Source organism: Agelaius tricolor, unplaced genomic scaffold (genome assembly GCF_023055355.1).
Source record: "Agelaius tricolor isolate 1412-34295 unplaced genomic scaffold, bAgeTri1.0.p SCAF_2, whole genome shotgun sequence".
Lineage (NCBI taxonomy): Eukaryota > Metazoa > Chordata > Aves > Passeriformes > Icteridae > Agelaius > Agelaius tricolor.
In genome coordinates this window covers 87,168,464-87,190,601 of record NW_027269262.1, presented here as the reverse complement: position 1 = coordinate 87,190,601, position 22,138 = coordinate 87,168,464, and the positions used below count along the sequence as shown (strand labels likewise).

At 36.8% G+C, this 22,138-nt stretch overlaps 1 protein-coding gene across 2 annotated transcripts in view; it reads left to right on the top strand.

The window, feature by feature from the left end:
- The window catches only part of ADCY8 (adenylate cyclase 8), a 117,100-nt gene that overhangs the window by 70,297 nt on the left and 24,665 nt on the right, over window positions 1–22,138 (top strand). The window contains exons 6-10 of one of the 2 annotated variants that reach the window (XM_071421805.1): window positions 846–1,004; window positions 4,932–5,202; window positions 10,915–11,112; window positions 17,201–17,301; window positions 21,275–21,476. In XM_071421805.1, coding sequence (XP_071277906.1) covers window positions 846–1,004; window positions 4,932–5,202; window positions 10,915–11,112; window positions 17,201–17,301; window positions 21,275–21,476 — 931 coding nt within the window. The remainder of the gene's footprint in view (window positions 1–845; window positions 1,005–4,931; window positions 5,203–10,914; window positions 11,113–17,200; window positions 17,302–21,274; window positions 21,477–22,138) is intronic. The other variant, XM_071421807.1, reaches the window with a different exon arrangement.

Here is a 22,138-nt window from a genome sequence, read left to right as displayed (position 1 = left end):
GACTGTAGAGATGAGGCTCTTTACAGACACACAGCAGGTTTGTAGACCAGCAGTAGCAATGTGCTTTTCCTATCCTGAACACACAATTTAAAGATTAATGAACACTAGCTCTAAGACTATTTCTGGTGTAAACAGTTATTGTCACACAAACATAACTAGAAAAGCAGTCTCTTAACAAATATGCTCATATTTTGTTTAGTTTTTAGAGGTGAAATGGTCACCACCACCCCACAGATTTTAAACTCACATGGTTGTCATAACAGAGCAAATGGTGTTCTGACCAAATCTAATGAAAATAATCATTTGACAAAAAGTAACTCTGGAAAATCCCAGTCAATACAATAACATTTTTTTAAAAATTGAAAATAAGTAAAAAATACACAAGAATATAAAAGAATAGACAGGTTTGATGAAAATAGTTGCTGTTCCTGAACTGTCCACATTGTTCCTGACTGTTCCATACTGTTCCAACAGTTCTGTACTGTTCCTGAACCTTTTATAAGGTACCAAGCTAAAGCATTCAATAAGTCCAACAAAATATTTTCACTCAGTCATCTTATTCTCTCTCTATTTTTCCCTGTCTGTCTGATTGAAATAAGAAGAGTGCACTGAGCCATGCATGCAATTGAGTGTTTAATGATAACCTGGCTTTTAGAGTAATTTTATCACTACTTCTACCTTTGCTATTTAGAAAGTTCTCTCTTCATTTTACAGGCTAGACTGCACTTTGCAGCTAATTGACATCATATTTTACATCATACCCTTTTCAAAATGATATGGAAAATTGTGGCATATATTTTCATAAACCTGGTCTTTTTTCTTTCTTTGTGTGTTTTGTTTAACAGATATGTCAGATCAAGAACAAAGCATGACATTGACATGAGAATAGGGATTCATTCTGGATCAGTTCTGTGTGGAGTGCTGGGCCTGAGAAAGTGGCAGTTTGATGTCTGGTCATGGGACGTGGATATTGCAAACAAACTCGAGTCAGGTGGAATTCCTGGGTAAGGCAAAGTGTATTTCCCACAGACAGAAAACATTGACAGCACATTACACTGTTAACCTTGCCAAGAGATTAACTGTTTTACATCATTTCATCAACTATGACTTTTTTTTTTTTTTTTTGCTATTTTGCAGTTGGCAAGGATTAGTGAGGATATAGCCAAAAAAGGTAGAAATGGTCTGCTTGTAGAGCCATTTGAAAAGACAAGACAAAATTATTAATTTTTCTTTGTTACCCCTGATTTTCTCAAAATGATCCATCTTTTGTTTTCAGCCTTCATAGTCCTCAGAGGTAGCTCAGATTTCCCAGTTAGATGTTGACCATTCATGAGATTTTCCAGGCTTCATTCTCTCACCTTTTTCATTCAAACAATGCTATGAGGTACAAAGCTATAATTTGTTCTATTTTATAATGCACAAACTGTGGGAAGAATTACATGTTCATGGGTCAATAGTCTAATAGCAAGTTGTTATGAACAGCAGGATCTCTGTTAATATAATTTGTCAAAATAATTTAATGCTTTAGTAGATGTTTTGAGATATTTATCTTAACCTGTCTATATGTGAAAATGTATGCTTTTCAACTAAAAAAAGCCTAGTTTCTTTCTGTATCTGAGTGTCTGATGTGGCTGATTCACCTGAAAGTTGAATGTTATTTCTGCTTGATATATATCCTGCTAGTTTGGAAGCTACAAATCCTAGATTTGAACAGTTGTGATTGCAGGAATCTTCTGTTCACTTTCAGTCCCACCTGCCATTGATGAAAGATGTAGAAAAGATCACCTAGACAATTCCAATTTTAGCCATAGAGTTTGGAAGCAATAGCAGCAGACATCTTTATGTGGGAAAAAACATCTAAATGGTGCTGTCACCTTGAATGACAGAGATTTTAAGTCATCAAAACTGAGTCATGTGCTGTCCTCCCTCCACACACATCAGGATCTGTCAGAGCTGTCATGTTCCCAGGAAATTGGAAGGAAATTTGCTTCATATATTGCAAATGCAGGCCCCTTCCACATTTCTACATAGTAAACCTTTATTCTAATATATATTCTTGGAATTAGCAGAAAATGAAATTCTGCATGCTTTGAGAACAACTTCTGTACTCTGCATATGTCACCCGTGTATAAAATTTCAGAAAAAAATTTCATTGTCTGCTACTTATCCCACATGATAGCCCAGATGACTAAGAGCATGCTTTGTTCACATGAGCAAATTGATCATCTAAGTCTCCCCATTCACACCTGCAAAAAGCAGAGTCTATTGCTGTTAATGTGTGCAAGCTGTTTGGCTATTAATGAATAACCCAGAAAATGCACAGATAAAATGCTGCAGATAAAATGCCTGGCAGGTTTTCAGTCTGTCAGAGCAGAGTGATTTCCTGGATACCAGTGTGCCAGCAGAACAAAGCCTGTATGTGACAGCAATGAACCAAGTCCTCAGAATAGTGATTTACATCAGAGTTTCCTAGTGTGCAGAGCAGATTTAATAGATCAGTTAAATTCATTTCAGCCTCTCCTTACTTCTCCCTGCCACCAGCATCCAAATCCCCCTATTTATTGCAATACTGAGGTCATTCCCTTTCCTAGAGCAGCTTCACCAGGAAAGCTGCCCTGGGGTTATGAGCAGTGCTGCTCTCAGGGTGTAAAACAAGAGCAAAGATGAACTGCAGCATTTTCCTGAGGCATAGTGGAGAGAGGAGCTGAGGGTGGGAAGCATCCTTTTACCCAGCTGGAGAAGAGGAAAGAAGGGGCTCAGCTCTTCCCCTCAATGCTTGCATGTCCCCCTGAGCCCCATCCACCTCGGGTGATGCAGGGAGAGACTGCACCTGACAGAAGGAGCATGAACCAGCAGAGACCAGCTGCTGTGGGGAAGGCACTCACGAGCACTGAGAAAAAAATGGCAATTTCCAGTTTTCTGAGAGTAAAAGATGTGTCCACAGCACCTGAGAAGGAAATCTTGTGATCTGGTAATCAGTGACATTCTTCTGCCAGGATTCTATTTTCTAATAGTTTTTACTTAGTGTATGTGGTTATTACTCTGCAGTAATGAATTGCATAAATCCTAGGCAATAATTAATTTTCAATGTTGTCCCAATGACAGGTGTCATCTAACACTGCAGGCCTGATATGCTTTCAAGAGTAGGTCAGGCAATATTTTTTGACTTCAACACTCAGGTTTCCAATGTACTGTATTAGTAGAAAATTAAAAGATATCTCTCCCAACAAAACGTGACGCCAGCAAATACTTATAATCTGCCAACCATTTATTAATATTTGGCCCATTTAAGCACATCACATTAATAGCTATCTCCATACTCTGGTAAAGCTGTTGTCATATCCATCATAAAATCCAAATTTCAAGGCCTTATTTCCTAAATTATATTAGTTGAATCTAAAGAGAGACACAGTCACCTTGGCAACTAGTGTATCACTTTCTCTTTCTTTTTTCTTTTTTTCTTTAGTTTTAGGTTAGTACTTTACTTAAATCAATTTAGCCTTTTTGGATTTCTTAGGACTAGGAAATTCATCATCTTTCTGAGAGGTCACATGCTTTGCTGTTTCAGTCCAGGCCAAAAGTTGCTTATATTTGAGAAACATTTTTACTGGTTTTATAATGAGTTTTAATAACAGCATGACTTTAGAAAGAGAAAGTTGTACAAAACCTGGGAAGAACTAGGGAATTTGAGACAGCCTAAAAATGACTGGGATACAAATTTTTGATCTTTTAATTAGATGTTGATATTGAATGCTCCACATGGACAGTTTGTGCCAAGTTGTGATACTCCTGGGCACTTCACACTGCTTAAATACAACCAGGACTTTATTTTCCAGCAATGCATACACATCATATATGGCCTTATAGTCTTTTACTCCATCGAAGTATTATGCAGTTTAATTCTGTATTGGCATCCTTTGAGTAACAGGAGAAAGTTCCCAAGGGACTTGCTAGGACCATTTCATTCACAGGAGGAAGCCAAATTGTGGTGCCTGAGAAAAGCAATGTAGGGTGTGTCATCAAGAAAGGATCAAGAATTTCAGCTCACTCTGAGTATTAAGGATCTGTATGCAAGTCTGTCTTTCAGAAAGTGACATACACCCAAAGTTTAAAAAATCAGCTGGTTCAAAGTCACTACAACTATTTTCTTTGGGCCAGATAAATGCCTAATGAACAACTCTCACTTCATTCATGATGCTGCATTGTAGATTATAGCATAGCTGACCATGTTGATGGGCTCTAGAGGTGTCTGCAATTCTCCAACATGCAGGAACATGAAGATTCCTTAAAAATAGTTTGGCTGGAACACATCCAAATTCCTATCATACCATTGCAAAATTTGAGCTCTTTTTCATGTAGTCCCTTAAATTCAGCTTCACTTCGGCCAAAGCTTATTGAACTCATTGCCTGGTCTTAATAGAAATAATTATATTGTTTGCCTTTGCATAGTTCTCACATTTCCCTAATTCACTTCGGGTGCAGTCAGACCATAATTTCAAATGTTTAAGCTACCTCAGGAAACTGAAGGAAATTAAAGACCTTCACATAAACTGCTCCAATGCCTACCATTTATTTTTCTCTCAACATACTTCCCTGAAGTATAATTTTCTGTCACTCAGAATAGCATTTTACTTAGGAAGGCCTCCCATTAAACTATTAACTATGAGCAAAGATATCAAGTGTGAATGTCAAAATGTTTTTCCTGTGACAGGACTTTGTGCATTAATGACATTTTATTGATGTAAACATATTTTGAGATTATTTGATGACAAATAAAGCTCATGTTTTTAAATGCACTAATATTCATTGTTTGCAATAGAAAACCTTGTATTTATCCATGATGTTAAACAATATAGAGTTCAAAACCTCCTTCTAACCTATGTATAGTAGAGCACAATCAGTATTTGCTACTACTTATTTCACTTATGCAGGAGGATTCACATCTCCAAAGCCACTCTGGACTGCCTGAATGGGGACTATAAAGTTGAAGAAGGGCATGGCAAAGAGCGCAATGAATTCCTGAGGAAACATAACATTGAGACTTATTTAATTAAACAACCTGAGGAGAGTCTGTTGACTTTACCTGAAGATATTGTGAAAGAGGCTGTCAGCTCCTCTGACAGGAGAAACAGTGGAGCTACATTTACAGAGGGATCCTGGAGCCCTGAACTTCCATTTGATAACATAGTGGGAAAACAAAACGTAAGTCAAACTTCCTTTAATGTCACTGAGATGAATGCATGATGGAGTGCACTTCAACAATGGAGGCCTCAGAGGAGGAAACTTCATCTTTAACCTTTATTCTAACATGTACTGTAACAGCAGAGGATTGAACAAATTGTTTCAAGGCAGAAAAATCATGTATTTAAACTGGGAAAATGCCAGTGAAGCAGAGATTTTGGGTTCATTGTTTTTTTTTTCTTTTTCTCAACTGAAATTAAATGCTACATGGCTTAGTTTTAATTGAACCACTCCACAAAGTAATTAAAAATAAATCTAATGTTACTAAACTATTGGAACATTCTAGTGAGAGTGTTTATCTCATTGCATAGCTTCAATGTAGGGCCATCAAATTAAAGGGATGAAGGAAAGGGCATTTTCCCAGAGGAAAACACATAAAGTAATTTATTGATATATGAAGGAAGGAAAAAAAACACCTTGTGAAATCAGGTTCTTAATTTCTTATTTTTAACAAAAAAAATTAAAAACTCATACTCTAAGATACAATTAAAATTCACTATAGATGATTTAGACTTTAAGGACATCTGTAGCTCAATAGAAATATGAGATAATAGCAACTTCTCCTGATCAGATATTTTCCAAAAGCACTGCATGGCTGATTGCCAGCAACCTGGGAACCAAAAATTCTTGTATGGTAAAAAAAAAAAAATCATTATTGTTTAGAGGAATTAAAGATGGAAAGGTTGAAATACCCTCAGACTCCACTCTTCTCACTGCACTTGGAGGATTGATGAGTCTTTATGACACAAGGTCAGCTGAAGTTTTCTTTCATTTTCTTTGAGGGATCTGTAATGACATGATAGATCCTCTCTTCTGCTGCATACCCTAATTCCTACTTGTCTGAACTGTCTGTTGAACCTTAAGCATTGTTGTGTGGAGGTCTTGCTTTTGTCAACTGTCTTCTGCTTCTTACAAATGTGCTCAGCAGTGATAAAATCTCACAATCAGTCAGACCACAGCAGTGTCTTCATCTCCTCAAACTGAATTGGAGCATGGCACAGTTTGCTGTTATGTAAAACACCTGTTTTCTATATGTTCTGTACATCTGTGCATCTGCATGTACACTGCCTTAGAGTATTCTCTGTATTTTGTTGACTTGTCTCTATGTTGTCATTTCATTAGGAGTAGAGATATGGGCGCATGCTGCTGTCAATATCTTGTGATCTGTCTCTATTTCTTTCCCTTTAAGATATTCCAATTTCTGTAGTCCAAAAAAATCTGTGTAGAGAAGGCTTTCATTTTTTTTTGGTCATTTTCTCGGCTAAACCTGACCTTGATGCTAAGAAAGACAAAGAAAAAATTGAAGGATTAGTGGGTTTATCCAATTATTGATCAACTCCTAGTACTATTAAAAAGGACTTGAAAGTAATTGAAATAGTCATAGCTTAACAGCTTCTTTAAAACTTTTTTTTCTTACGGCAATAAACAATCTACATTTAGAACAGTTTCTCACAGGTTTTTTTAAAGAATTTGAAGTGGTGTTGGGAAAAGCTGTAATTTTATATAACACAGTTTAACAATAAGCCTTTTGGTGGAGACAAGATTTTAAAAATCTGCTGTTCTATGTATGATTCAATTATTATGTAATTTTTAATTTACAGTTGAGACAATGGGCAGTATTGCTCATAAATAATGTATTTTAGCTAAAAAATTCAGATGATAGATTTAAATTATACTAGGATGTAGTAGCATTTTCCAGAGGTGTGTCAGTCTTGGACAGAATAAGCATTTAAAATCACTAATTAAGCAGCTTAAAGGTCACTGTCAGCAGCAGGCTTTGAGAATTGTAGAAGCAGCAACCCAGCAGTGAATCACTCTGTATGTTTGAATATTTGCCAATTGAATTTAAATGATTTCTTTACCCAATATAAATTACAACAAAATTTGAGCAATTGATCACATGTGTCTTTTAACTCCAGTTATGTTAGGAAGCATGTGAAAAGAAATCTCTGGGGTGTTCTTAAGCCAAACTCAAATTTATCCCAACACACACTCATTACCTTGAACTTGTGTTCTATGAACAGCCTGAATCAGTGAATTGTAGATGTGTTTATGTGAGTAAGAAACAAATAACCACTTTTTATGTAGGCAGTCACAGATATTAGCAAAAACTACACCCATCTACAGCCCAAGTATCACTATGTGCCCTTGCTCTGATCGTGAGTTAAGCCAAGGGTGCAAGTTCTTGTCTGAAATTCAGACGTGCCCAATGTAAATGGGGGTTTCTGTTATTGAAACAAGTGTCTGGAGTTCTTTCTTAAAGCAAAGAAAATTGAACAGAAGTTATTTTATTTCAAGAGAGAAAAGGCTTCCTCCTCTAGAATGAATTAATGGCAGTTTAAGTTGGATTTCTTCCATGTACCTTAGAAAAGGAGTAACTGAAAGCATAACATGGTCACTGGATGTGCTGGTGGAGGCACCTGATGGTCCTGTCAGGATGTGAATTAGGAAAAACAGCATATTAAAATGTCTGTCTCCTTTAGGTGTACCTTAGTAGTGGTTGTAATAAAGCTTAACAGTGAGCATAGAAATTATACTAAAAGACTGCCAAGATGACAGACAAGTCTAAAGAAAAAGATGGAAATCAGTTCAAAGCCAAGGTACCTGTGTGTTACAGCTGCCCCATTGTTATTATTGTTTATTTCTGTGCTGAGATGCCCCAGCCCTGCCCAGCTGTGCTCACCACTGACCAGTGGTACCATGGTGTCCCTGTGTCTTGCTCCACACCTTCTGGCTCCTGACTATTGTCCAGTCCCCAGAACATCTCTGCTGACCACAGCTACATGTGATTGGGCAACTGAAAGTATCTGCAGTGTGTATTGAAAGAAATAGAAGTTTAGACACTGAGCATGTAGACACCAAACTTTTACACACCCTTATTTAGGTGTCTTCCTCTTGAGCTAAATCCTATCTGCAACCTGTTTTTTTAAGCATGTGACCTTTTATTTTCCTATTTCCTTCCAAAACATGATGCTCACAGTATGAAAAAAGTAATTCGAAACCTTCCTAAGATTTTCTAAATGACACAGATTAAAAATTTCCATTCTTGTTGAGAGCTGGGTGCTTGGACATTTTTGCAGGAAAACTTCCCAGAAAGAAAGTAAAATCTAATCTTTTAAAGTCTCTATAAAATTTTTCTAAAGTAGGAAGTTTATTATTTGATTGTTTTAATTAATCTTCTTTTAGTTTCAGATGCAAGTTTGGCTAGGGTTTCTTGTTTTGGGGTTTTTTTAAAAGAATTTTGTGTTTGTTCCTGTATGATCAATGGTTATTGTCAGCATCAGAAAACTCCAAAAGCCCATTGTAGAATTCACAACTGTGTCTTCCACAGAGCTGCTCACAAAAGTGAAGGAGAGATAATAGGAAGAATCAATATTTCTTTGTGTTTCATAAAGTCTTAAAAGATGCAGAGCAAACAGGGGGATAATATACAAAATGTGGTTAGAACTTATTCTTGAGACAATAATTTGCATGATGTTTTTTCATTGCTTTTATATCTAAACACAGGGAAGCAGTTTTTTTAAGTATGTGCATGTATATGAGGGAGAGAAAATGATGAAATAAAAATATGAATTTCCTTGTTATATTGTGAATATAAATGCAAATTCAGAGTCTATTTTTGCAAAATACTACAGGCATCATGGCCATAGTGGTGATGTTATGTCATGTTCACCTACCATGAGATGTAAAACACTTCATACATTCAGCAAGGAGACAAGCCTTCATATCAATCACAGCCTAAAATAGAATTTAACCAAAATATAGTTGCTTAACAGAATGAACTGAGATTATTTTCCTTGTATAAATAAAACAAAATGCTCATCAAAAACATTAGGGACGTTCTCCACCCTTGTTTCCAGCGCAGAAACAGAAATAAACTGTAATTCTGAGGAATCAATTTACACACCACCATCTGATGTGATCTTATCCTTTAGCAGGGACTTCAGACGCACTCATGCCCTTTCAGACACCACAAATTGATAAAAGCTTTTCTTCCTAGCTCAGTTTAAAAGAGATAGGAGTACTTAAACTAAAGTAGTGTCACAGTGTGTAATAATATAGCATTTATCCACTTGCCTTGATTGTTTCCTCTCAGGTCAAGATATGAGTTCAGACATATATAAAACCTAAGCATGAAAAAAGTTTCTTTGATACTGTTTTTTTCTCCTTATGCTGATAATAGTGATTTGCTAGACAGAAGAAGGGAGGATTCGAGTTGAGTGTCATCCCAAACCTTCTCTACTGAACCCCTTTTTCTACTAAACAAACAGGAAAACTGCTTTTCACTTTGAAACAGAGAGAAAATTTTCTGCCTGTATTTTGAGATCTTGAATTACTGTTAATAAGATGGAATATGAAATACTATCTGTGACTACACAGTCCATGGATTTGATTTTAGGATTGTAAGGAAAGTTGTCACCTGGGCTTTGGCAGTTGGTACCTGAGACCCTTCTGTGTTTTAATGTGCTGCCCAAGATTCATTAGAATATGTTTGTTTTCTATAGTTTGAATATCAACAAGGGAAACCTTCCTACAGCATTTGCCCAATGTAATCCTGTGATGCAAAAGAATTTCTATCACAAAATTTGTATCACCCCTGGCTTTCCAGGGGCATCTGGTGACAAAACATCCTAAGCTCCTGTTTCAACAATGCCCAATAGGAGATAGAACTGAAGGTCTTTTCAGGAAGGACCTGTGGAATAAATTTTCTCAGGCAGAATTTTATTTCCCACCCATAATAATGCTGAAATGTCTTATGCTATGATGTATGAAGTTTCACATCCTTTCCATTCATTAACATTTCTTAACCCTTGGGAATATTACAGTAGTAGAGTTTCTTTTCCCATTCAAGTGGGAAAGAGCTGCTTCACTGTGGTTTGTGTCATGTAATGGCACCTTGAAATGGGAATGAGTTATTCTTTTTATGAAAGCAAACTCTAACTCTTTGCTGAAGTTGAAACACCCTTCATACTATATCTGCTAGAATCCCTTTGTGAAGCAAAAGTATTTTCATTTTTTCCTTTGATTAGTCATTGAAATACCAAAGGAATAATGCATTTGAGATGATATTTTAAATACTAATATGAATTACAGTTAAATTAAATCATATAGCCTAACTGTAATGTTAGATTGGCTGAAATATACCAGTAGTGAAGAAGAACATATTATCTGAAAACTCATGCTGAAGTAATCAGAAATGTCACCTTCTTCACTCCTGACTAAGTGATCTGTTCCTTAACTACACACATCCAGTAACTTTGAGATAAAAAAAAAACTTCATTACTCCTTTGTTGTGGATTTTGTTTTATATGGCTTCCATTCTTATTTATTAAAACACACCATTGAGTCAGATATTCTGCTGTGATTTTGGTGTGTACTCCCCTCATGCATGCTTTAATAATTAAATATCAGATTTGAAAAGTGGGATATAGTCCTAATGCTCAGTGCAGCAACAAACCTCCTAGCCTGTAAAAAAGAAGGCATTAAAATGCCCACCTTAATGTGCTGTATGTGTCTAGTGGAACAGAGTTATTATTTTACATTTCTATAGATTTCATTGAATGAATTGCATGGAATGCTGTAATGGTTTGCAATGCAACATGAACTAAAACATTGCATTTTTAACCCAAGGGGACCAGCAGGTTTATTCTGTTTGCATGTGCTTTCCCCTAGACTCTGGCTGCCCTAACAAGAAATTCAATAAATCTGCTTCCAAACCATCTTGCACAAGCTTTGCATGTCCAGTCTGGGCCTGAGGAAATTAACAAGCGAATAGAGCACACCATCGACTTACGGAGTGGCGATAAATTGAGAAGAGAGCATATCAAGCCTTTTTCACTGATGTTTAAAGACTCCAGCCTGGAGCATAAGGTAGCTGGGGCTTGGTAGCTGCAATATTCACAACTCAAATTGTAATAAATGTTCACTGAAGTAGAAAAGCTGTAGGTTCTGGCCTGTGTTGTTTTTTCTTGATTTGTTTTTCTTTTTCATTTTGTTTCAGTTTTCATAAGGCGGGGCTGAGCTAGAGTTCATAATACACAGTGACATGATGCAGGTGCTATAATGCTGAAATTATTGCATTTCCTTGTTGGAAAATATGTACACTGAACAAACTCAGTTTCTGAAAACAGCAGCCACTGGCTGGGTTGAAGTTCGTATCGAGTACAAACAGTTTTCTGTCAGACAGGTTACTTTGGCACTAATGGTGATTGAGCATATTAATAAACTTACATTTCTATTAAAAAAATACATGTCTATATTTATAAAGATATGTTCCTTCCATTTAGTCATAGAATCCCTCTGATGTCTTCTATGCAGCTGCAATATATTTATTTCAAGTCAAGAGTAATTTTTCAACTCTCTGTTTTAAACATCCTTCTTAAAAAACCTGTTTCTAAGAGCTAGATATGGTTTGTGTCTTTGCTGCTCCTCAACAGCAATATGATCTCATTAACTTCTCTTCCAGTCTACATCCAGATGTAAGTTATAAGTTTTAAAAGATAAGGTAATGGGAGAGCACTCCTCGAAAGCTGATGGCACGGGGTGAAGTTGCACAGGTCTCAAATAATTTCATTGACTTTCTTTGACAATCTCACTTGCAATGACAGTGCAGCAACAGCAGGTCTACAATACTATGTGCACTTGAAAGAAAATAAAAATAGCAGGGAAATGAAAGCACAGAGGCTTACTTCTCCATCAACACTCTTATTTTCACTGGAAAACAGACATTTTTACTTGATTTATGAGAGACTAGTCCTCAGGAAGGCTGATTAGTGAGAGCTTTATCACAACTGGAAAAGAAAAATTCTGCTTGAAGTACACCTAAGCCCTTATTGCACTAATAATCTTGTAGAAGAAACAACAAATGTTTGCTAAAACAGAAATACAAGATTGCATTTCCTCATGAAGATATTTACACTGAGACACAAGGTAGAATCCCCAAAATCAAATTTTCCACAACTAATTATCTTCTGAAAAGGAAGATATGAAGATGCTTCTTTCAGTGCAGTCATCGTGCAAAGCTGACACAGACCCAGAGCAAGCGGAATTCAAGATCTCTGGTAACAAATTAATTACTACACCAAGTCCCAGAAGTCATGAATGATCTTTAATCTTTTCAACACACAGGATAAAAAAATATGGTGAAAGAATCTGAAATTTTTTGGTTAAAAGAGGAAATAGCCTGATCACAACAACTTGATGAATGGGCAAACTTGTCAGTGGTTCACCTTGCCTTACTGTTCTATTTTATCACACAAGGACTGAGCATGGGCTGGTGTAAAAGGGCACAGCCCAGAATCAGATCCCACATCCAGAAAATAAACTCTCTTATTATTTTATATTTCACAATTATCAGCCACAAAGAAAAACTCTAAGGGTAGTGTAGAATTCAATTTAAATGAAATTTAAGAAATCAAAAAAGATCCATGCCCTAATCCATCACATTACATCGATCAGATTTAAAATATTAATACAGTTTTTAATTGCATCTGAATGAAAAAAGTCTATTTAAAAGTTAAAATTTTTAGCAGATTTGGTACATTTTCTTCCCAATAAGATATTTCCAATGGAGAATTGGGCTGCAGTGTTTGGAGAATTATGCTTTCATTCAATATTTCCTTAGGTGTTAGTCCCAACTAGTAGCACAAGCAATAGAAATAAAAAATCCATTCAGCAAAGGTGACTGAGTCAACTCTCTGTTCCATAAATTATTCTGGTTTCTCATATTAGGAAGGAGTAAAGTTTTAAAAAAATATCACCACTGCTTTATTTGTTCTGGCACATCCACCACCATCAGCTGGGCAGCCTCTGGTCAGCTCCTCCTTGCATCTGCTCAGGGCTCAGGGTGCTCAGATAGTGATGGGGAATGTACTAGGATACAAAGAAATGATGTGGAGTAAGGGAAGAAGAATCATAGTGTCCTCCTTGTTGTGGACAGGAGCAATTGTCTTATGGGACAGCATGGGAAATGTCCCTTTTCTCCTGCCTGCCTGTACAGTAATTACAGGTTTGTCCTTGTAACCTTAGTCTTTAACCATGGGTTTCAGGAAGCCATGGAAAAAAGTAATATTTGAACTATTTTCCTGCAGAAAGCAGCTATTTCCTCCATCCCATCTTGTTACTACCACTTTCTCCCTTCTTCCAGTCCATTTAGGAAACAGCAAATTCGGGTTTAAATAGCTGAGATCCTGGCCAAGTGTTACCTTCACCTCATTCAGTGAGAATTGTGTTAATGTTCTGTACCTCAAATGACAGAAAAGTGAGTAACCACATGAACAATAAACTACATTTCTTCCTCCAGCATTAGTAAAAGGACTACCCTGATGTGGGATCATGGGGTGACATGAGTGGATCTGAAATGTTGTACTGGACCTCTGTTTAAACAGTCTGGGTTGGTTTGAATTTTTTTTCCACTATAAAACAATTCCAGATATCAGGTTTACACTAGCCATGAAATGTACAGATTTCTCCCTTTAAGATTTCAAAAGGTTAGGAAAAAAAACCCAGAATAATTCTGGACTCAACATGCACAAAACTACCATGGAGCTAGCACAGATCCTGGTTTTCACTGGTTTAGATAGCTGCTATGTCATTGCAGTTTAAGCCACTGGAACATCTTGCCACTCCTCTCTCTTTGTCCTTCTGTGGTAACAGGATAAGTGTCTATTCCACAGCAGGCAGTAGCAGTTACATTAGAGAATGAGTTACCTCTCTCAGGCATTATTTTCTATAGGAATTCTGCAATACTTCATTTTTCATAGGATTTGTGCAGGACCCCACCTGGTATATTTTATAGATTCTTTACTGAAATTGACTCATCATTACTAACTTGTATTTCACTCATTAATGCTTGATATGTCATTTAGAGACAATGTGGCCTCAATTTTACTAGAGGTTTTTTTCACAAATAGCATGTAGGCAGATCATTAAAGGAAGGTACTTTTGATGGTGGCATGAAAAGATGCTAAAATTTCCAATTATATAATAGATCATAGGAAAATCTGATCCTACTTCAGATTATTCCAATAATTAAAAGATATCATCATGATGATCTCCCTAAATATCAGCAATTTTAAAATATCCATACCATGTACTTTCATACAGGGTAAAGCAGAGGCAGGGAATTTTACATGCTGGTAGGGATTTATTAAAGAAAGTTTCCAATGTAAATGTTTGTATAAAGATATTCAAAGTCTTCCTGCATATTTGTGCTAGGATTAGAAAACAGCCTGGTCTTAGACATGAAACATTTACGTATTTTCTGTGAGGTGAGCACGCTGGAAATATCAAAAGAGCTTTGAATTTCAAAGTACACATTTTCTTAGTTCAAATATTAGACATAAATATCTGAATTTCTCTGCTTCACAATTTCTGACTGGTAAGATAAATAGAAATTACATGAGTAGAAAAACTATTTTGCTCCTCCTCCTTGCTATATCTCAGCAACCACAAGCATCACCTCCTTCCTTCAACTCAGAAACTTCCACTTGCAAGGAGGTCTGCAAGAGACGCTGGGCAAACTCTGTGCCTGTCAGCAACTTTTCTATTGTTGGTCAGCAACTGGATCTCTGTCTACTCTTTGGTCTTCTCAGAAGTTCATTTTCTCTCCTGTCTTAGACTTCTTGAAACATATTCTTCCATTCCTCTCCTGTATTTGAAACTTTTCTCCTGAAACTTTTCCAGCTTCTCTGATGAAGAACAAACCTGGTCTCCCTTTTCATCTATAAGGTCCTGTCTGAGTCAAAGAGCAGCAGTGAGGATAAAACCAAACATCTTCCTCCCCAGTGCACAAACATTTTCTTTAGGGGAACATGTGAAGCCTGCCATATTACTGGTGTTCCCCTTTCAAAGAGGCTTTGGAGGAGAGAGGTGGGGAACATGCAGCATTCTCAACAGGAGAGTCCTGGCCTTTCTTAGTTTCAGCCAGCTGGCTTGGATAACCAGTTCCCTCCCAGCAGTGCAGGTAAATGGCCCCAGCCCCATGGGAGCCTTCACTGGGCCATGACCAAGTCACACCAGGTGGCTCTGTGAGGTGTGCAGGGAAGGTTTCACTGCAGACAAGGTCACATCACAACTCTTCCTACCACTCTACACAGCTCTGGTTGGCTACATGCCTCCCCATGATTTTTGAAGGGCCTTGAGGCTTAGTGAATCCTTCAATTACTTCTCCAAGTCATTAAGGGGTAGACTGCTACAGAGCTTCTACATTTATCATTTATGTCAGTGCTGCCTAGGGATGCCAACAATTCCTCATCACAATGTTGTTACTGATTAGAACACAGCATCCATCCTTTTGACATAATGCTCAACACAGCAGGCCATTCTATGTTTGTGCTTCATTCATCTAGTTTTCCTTAATTTCCCTATGGAACAGTTGGGATTTCATGTTATATTTTAAGGCATGTACCTTTCTTTTTCCCTATTTGAAAAAAACCCTGGTCCATTACTTATGCAGACTGATGCAGTTCTGTTTCCTTGCACATGAAATCAGGGTCAGTGCCTCTGGGGCTCCAGCAGCAAAATGAAGTAGAATTACCTGTGGCCAAAAATCATGCCAAAGTGATACTGCCAACAGCAGACACAAGGTGGAATCACAGGAGAGGAGGAGTCAAAATGAGGGACACCAAAACATGAACCTCCTCTCTTACTCATGACAAATGGGAGCAGGGAAGTGAAACCCTTTTTCCATCTGGAAGCTTGAGACTGTTTTGATCAGATGTTTATGCTGAGATGATGTCCCAACCAAAGATCCATGTAGGGAAAGTTTAAGTCTAAGTCTAAACTAGGATCTCCCTTCAAGAGCAAATTAGCTATGAAATCCAGTTCAAAGCTGGACTCTCTCAGTATATGTTCTTGACACATTTCTTAATTTATTTTTTTATGTTATAATGCTTTCTAGGCATTAATAACAGCAGTTTTCTCTATTTCCAAATATCTGAAGAGAGATTCTGGTATCTGATATTGCTTTGACTCTTTTTTTCAGCCCCTTTAAAACAGCAAAGATTTAAACAAAATGAAGTTATTGTTCAGAGAAAGAAAAATGAATGGGGCAAGCCTTTGCAGGATTTCTTATAATACAAAGAAACTTTGGTGGCATCCATAAAGGGTATAGAGAATTACAAAACATATTCCTATGGACTAATCTTCATCTGCTGTAAACAGCTGCAGTTTAATTGAATTAACAATGATAAATAACAGCCAAGGACTTGGTGAATATTTCCACTTTAACTGATCCACTGTGGTCTATCAATGTGTCTGTCGCTCCATTTCTTGGTACTTTCCATTAAAAAAGGAACCTAACAGCATTCTCAGTTGTTTGATATGCTGGAGAAAAATATTTTTTCAATAAATCTTTATAATAATGGACCTCAAATAGTCTTTTACATTTGGAGAACACCCATATTGCCAAGTTTCCACACAGCCTCTGACTTTGTTAGGATACAGAGTTTCAGCACCCCAGCATCCCAAATAGTCCCAGAATGTTCTAACTGCATAACAGAAAAATAGCAGAGCAGCCTCAACTTGGTGATCATAGAGACATCTCTGTGTCATCATGCAGGCAGAGTCACAGATGACTCCAGTGCTTGTTTTCATGTGAGAAAATTCATGGTTTCTCTGGTTATTAAGTATTTTATTAACTTATTCAATGTTTAGTATTCTACACAGCAGCACAAGCTCCTGGTATCTATCTCAGGGTTTTTTAAGCAAATAATTTTGAACAAAGAACAATTTTGTATTGCAAATTACAGATTTTTGCTCTTTTGGTTAGAATATTTTACCAGATAATTAATAATTTATCCGATGGGTTTTATTTTCAAACAAAATTCAAGTTTATTGATTTATTGGTGCATTGTGCTAATTTTCCCCATGTCTCCTATATACATCAGGCTTAATGAAATTACTTCATGTGTTAACAGCTAATTTACTTTTCTCTGTGTGTTTTCTTTTTTTATTCTAGTATTCTCAAATGCGGGATGAAGTATTCAAATCAAACTTGGTGTGTGCATTTATTGTTCTTGTATTTATCACCACTATCCAAAGCTTGCTCCCTTCTTCCAGGTAAATACAGAAATATATCTCTATATATCTGAAGGCACTCTTAGGGACACAGTGGAACAACATTTTTAGGATTGATGTGCAATGAACCAATAAAATCTGCTCGTTCCCCAAAAGTGTTTGGAAATATTTGGTCACTTTTTTTTGCAATACTATTTTTTTACCACAATATCTACAGCTACATGTTTTCAAGTGAGACAGCAGCATGTCCTGATGTTATATTGTTATGTTTTCAAGTAGAACTACCACCAAGTGGAAATTTTGAGTTACAAAAATTTGCTCCAGTGTGTCCTGGTGAAACATGATCCAGAACAATAGCTGTGCCTCTTTGCTAAACACCCTGGGTGTCAGTGACTCTCTCGGTTTTGTTTAATAAATGCTTTGTAAGAGAATTACACTGCTTGCTTTGCTGCTGACAGTGTGATTTGGCCAGCTGGGAAAAGAAGTCTCAGGCCATTAATAAGCATGGAGGTGGTCTGGTAGATCTGTTTTCACTTTGCTCTCCTCTGGGGCTGACCAAGCAATATATTCCTATCAAGGTGATGAAAATCTGACATAGATGAGACCTTGGTGTCCACATTTCACAGACTCAAACATATTATTTGGCATTTTTGTCTACAGTTTAATAATGAGATCACAAGAGTATATGCAAGGACTGAGGTCAGTTTTCCAGAACAGGACTGCCACTGTAACAACCCCCTGGTCCCATTTGGTCTTTGACAGAGCAAGTGTTAAAAGAGTATTCCCAGAATAAAACATTTCTTGGGTAGTTTCTAGCACTCAGATGAACCTTAATTTATGGCTGACAGCAGAGTAACTTTGAAAATACATTATTTGTACAACAAATAAGACATTTATTGTGTTACAGCAGTGCAGCAAGATTTCTTGGATCATTTCTGGAAGATGTGAGTTACCAGGTTGATGTCTGAGAACACAAAGTGGGGGTTAGGTGCAGGCAGGCAAATACATTCTGTACAGTGTTGTCTCATATGTTTTGTAATTCTCAGCTGACAAAGTACCTGGAGTAGCATGTGACCTTCTGTTGTTCCTTATGTGCTATATTGCTCCCAGTAAGGTGGCTTGCTTTTTAAAAGCTCTTCTCCCAGTACACATTTAAAGTTCTTCACTTCTGGTAGATGGTTTTTTCTGTTTGTTATTTTTTTCCTCAGTATGTACAAGAAGATTTATGGATCTTATTAACAGAACTTGTTTTCCAAAAAGATTTCTGCTGCTATATCAATCACTGCCATACCAGATTAAAAAAAAAAACAAGACATTTTTTTCTATCTGCACAGATTCATCTCAGTTAACTCCTGTGAGGGTGTCTGGTGCCATTGGAGTGAGGGGGAAGGAGTCACACAAACACATTGCCTGCAGCTGTCTCACCTCCCAGTTTCTCATCTTGCCAGTAGTCTTGTGTTTTCCCCTGAGGACCTTTTTGTCACTGAATGTTAAAGAGGCTGCAAATACAAATGGGTCAAAATTAAGGTTAAATAAATTCCTACAAGAAAAGATCAGCAGAGGTTTTTTTAAAAAAATGTGAGTTTGTCTTCAAGAATGCCCTGGAAGGCTGATTGCTAGAACCTGGGAAGATATTTAGGGAAAGGGTATTTACCACTACCCCTTTTGTGAGAAAAGCTTTGGAGACACATGGGTATTTATTGGCACTTCCTATGTTCTGTCAGGAGCTGGAGATCACTGTCAAGGCTTAAGGAGACAAATTTTGGTCTCGTTTTTTTAATGTTCTGATACTCTGATTCAAAAAGTGTGTTTCAATTTTTTTAAAAAGCATGCCTGTCAACAGATGAGCAAGCCTAAAATAACAGGATAGGGGTTTTGAGTGAGAAGGTTTCAATATGCTTAAACATATTGGATGAGAAAATAATCTGGAAGTTCAAATTTCCTAAGTTCCAGTTCTAAAAGCAGTTCAAGGCATGAGTAATTGAACAAACTATCACAAAGTTAGACAGGATTTGGATGCAGAGAATCCTTGAAATAACTTCATATCCATTTGTTACGCCTCTGGTAAATATCAGAGAAATCAAATACTAGAGTGGAAAACCATGGAAATAGTTTCCATGAAACCACTAGCAAACTATAATTCAGTCCTCATGGTAACTTACCCATTTCCTAAAAACACATATAAGAGTTTTTCAGTGAATGCTTCAGATTTCTGTTGAACAAGGATAAAATTTTGTATTTGCTTAAGTAGGTAAATATTTTTTCAGCTGAGTTTTTTTGTTTCTGAAAATTTGGTGAAAATGCTATTTAAATTGTCATGGAACATATATTACTAAGGTTCTCTGGGGAGTTTCCCAGAGAGTTTACCTTAGTCTGTGTGTTAAAGAAGGGAATCATATCTCAAATTTAATAGGTATGGAAGTTTCATAATTTTCTCTGTTTATATCTGTCTCCCTAAGGATAAATATTTGATCCATTCATGCATTTTTCCCTGACAGGGCAGATGCATGTGAATTTAAAAATCTTTACAATAGTTTTCATTCTTTGAAATATGGAGTTGGGGAAATTAATCTAAGTGAGATAAATTAATGTCATATTTTTTACCATAATTGCCCTTTATGAAACCATTATATTACATTGCCAACTTTGTAGTGATTCATCTTCTCCTTCTAAGAGGCCTGGGAGTTTCATCAATTTCCTGCAATGAACTGCTTATGTGCTCACGTGGACAATAGGTCTTACTAGAGTAGACTGCTGAAATACTCTTATTTCTGTCCATTTTTGACTGAGTTATTCTTGTGAAGGAAAAAAAAAAAGCATATTTCAAATTGTTATTAATTTAAAAACTTGCCTCTTCTGTTTTACATAAGTTTTCCTTTTGGCTCAAATCAGTTGATTTGTACATCAGAAAGAGGGAAGGCAAAAGCTTCTTTTAAACTTCACTTGATCTTGGCAGTAAGAGAATCCCTGAAAAGAAAATCTATTGGTCTTGAACCTCTTCTTGAATGAAGGGGCGATCCAAGCCTGGTGTCCTAGTTCTGGGAGAAGTTCATGGACAGAAAATTATTACAGTTTTTTTGTTTGGATTCCTCTAACCTTGTCAATGTATTTTATTGTATTTGATCTTATCAGCGTGCTCCCATCAAAATCTCAGCACAGATACTGGGTTGTTCTTCTCAGAGGTCACACTATGCTACCTACCTTCAGTTTTGTTTTTAAATCAAGCAGGCTTAGGCAAGAGACAAGCACATCAATTGAACAGCTACAGTGGAAAAAATTTGCTGCTTATAAATTTATTGTGAAGAAACACAAGGTCTAAGTTTCTCAGGCACATAAGCAGGTTATTCTGCAATTTTGGGTTTATATCCCATACTTAGGTGTGTAGATGGTCCCTTTAAAGTATTCTATCATAGTATGCTCCTATTATAGTATTAATTCAAAAACATGGGTCTTACAAGTAGAGTATGGCAGTCCCAAATAAGTACTAATGTTTAGTGTCCTCAAGCTGGACCTCTTGAGGCTTGATCCTAATCTTTCTGAAGGGCTGAATTTGGTTTTGTTCAGAGCTGGATCAGGCTAGCAGAACTGGTAGGCTACACCAGTAAATATAGACTGTCTATATATGTCTGAGGTATAGTTAGAAACTATCAGTTCCAAATCGGATTGCAGGCGCTTGGCTTTGCAAAGTAAGAAAGCTGTTGCAGAACACTGCTGTGCAGTGGCAAACTGAAGGAATTAATCTTGCATGACCCTCTGTCAGTGTCCATAACCCACATCAAAGTATAGCCACTGGAGAATGAGTTAATGTGAATCTCAAGTTGGCTTCTACCTGCTTAAACCTAAGAGACTGCTATGCAGTGAGATGAATTGGATCCAAAGCCACACAGGTGTCAGCCCTCCTGACTCCCTTTACTAGATCTACATGGACATGTAGTCCAGCTTTTCCCTTGATTTATTGACTGATTGTGCTGAGATTTAATGCTGGATTCTCTTTTTTTTTAATTTTTTCCCCCAGAGTGATCCCAATGGTCATTCAGTTTTCTATCCTGATTATGCTGCACTCCGCTCTCGTGCTGATCACTACGGCAGAGGATTACAAATGTTTACCCTTAATGCTCCGGAAAACTTGCTGCTGGATTAATGAGACCTACTTGGCAAGGAATGTCATTATCTTTGCATCCATTCTGATTAATTTTCTTGGAGCCATCATCAATATTGTAAGCTTATAGGGAACCAAGGAACATTATACAGTAAAAGATGATTTATGAATTATTAAGCTTGCTACAGGACTTGCTAACTATGTCTATAAGCTGTCTGTGATTTAGATAACATAAAAAAGGCAAAGCATTACAGCTTCAGGAAATTCAATCCATTGCTTGATCTATGTATTTCTGAAATATCTAATTATTTCTGCCTTATGAGTGTCATCTATTTTTAAAACCTTTTGTCAAGTTTCTGTCCAACATATCCACTCTTTGAGGAGCATTTGTAATTTTCTGACATGCTGAAATGTTTTCTTAGAGACTGTCAATCCAAAAAATGCTTATGGATATTAAATTCTTCCTCTCATAAATTCTCAGCTCATCTTACAGTTCTACTATTATTTACATTATTTAGAAAAATAAAACAATTGCTGGAATAATAATTTTAAAAATTCCAATAGAGCCCTGATTATCCTGATGTATTCAGCAACAGGAGAGAGCTTTGCATAATTTAGGCAGATTATAATGTCAGACAACCTGACAGGTCTGAGCCAAGAATGTGGTAAATATCTCACAGATAGATTAAAAGTACCACTGATAGGAGAGTAAGTCAGAGAAAGAAAAGTGCATTTCTATCATTACTGAAAAAATGTAGATACAGTAAATGTCAGGAAGTT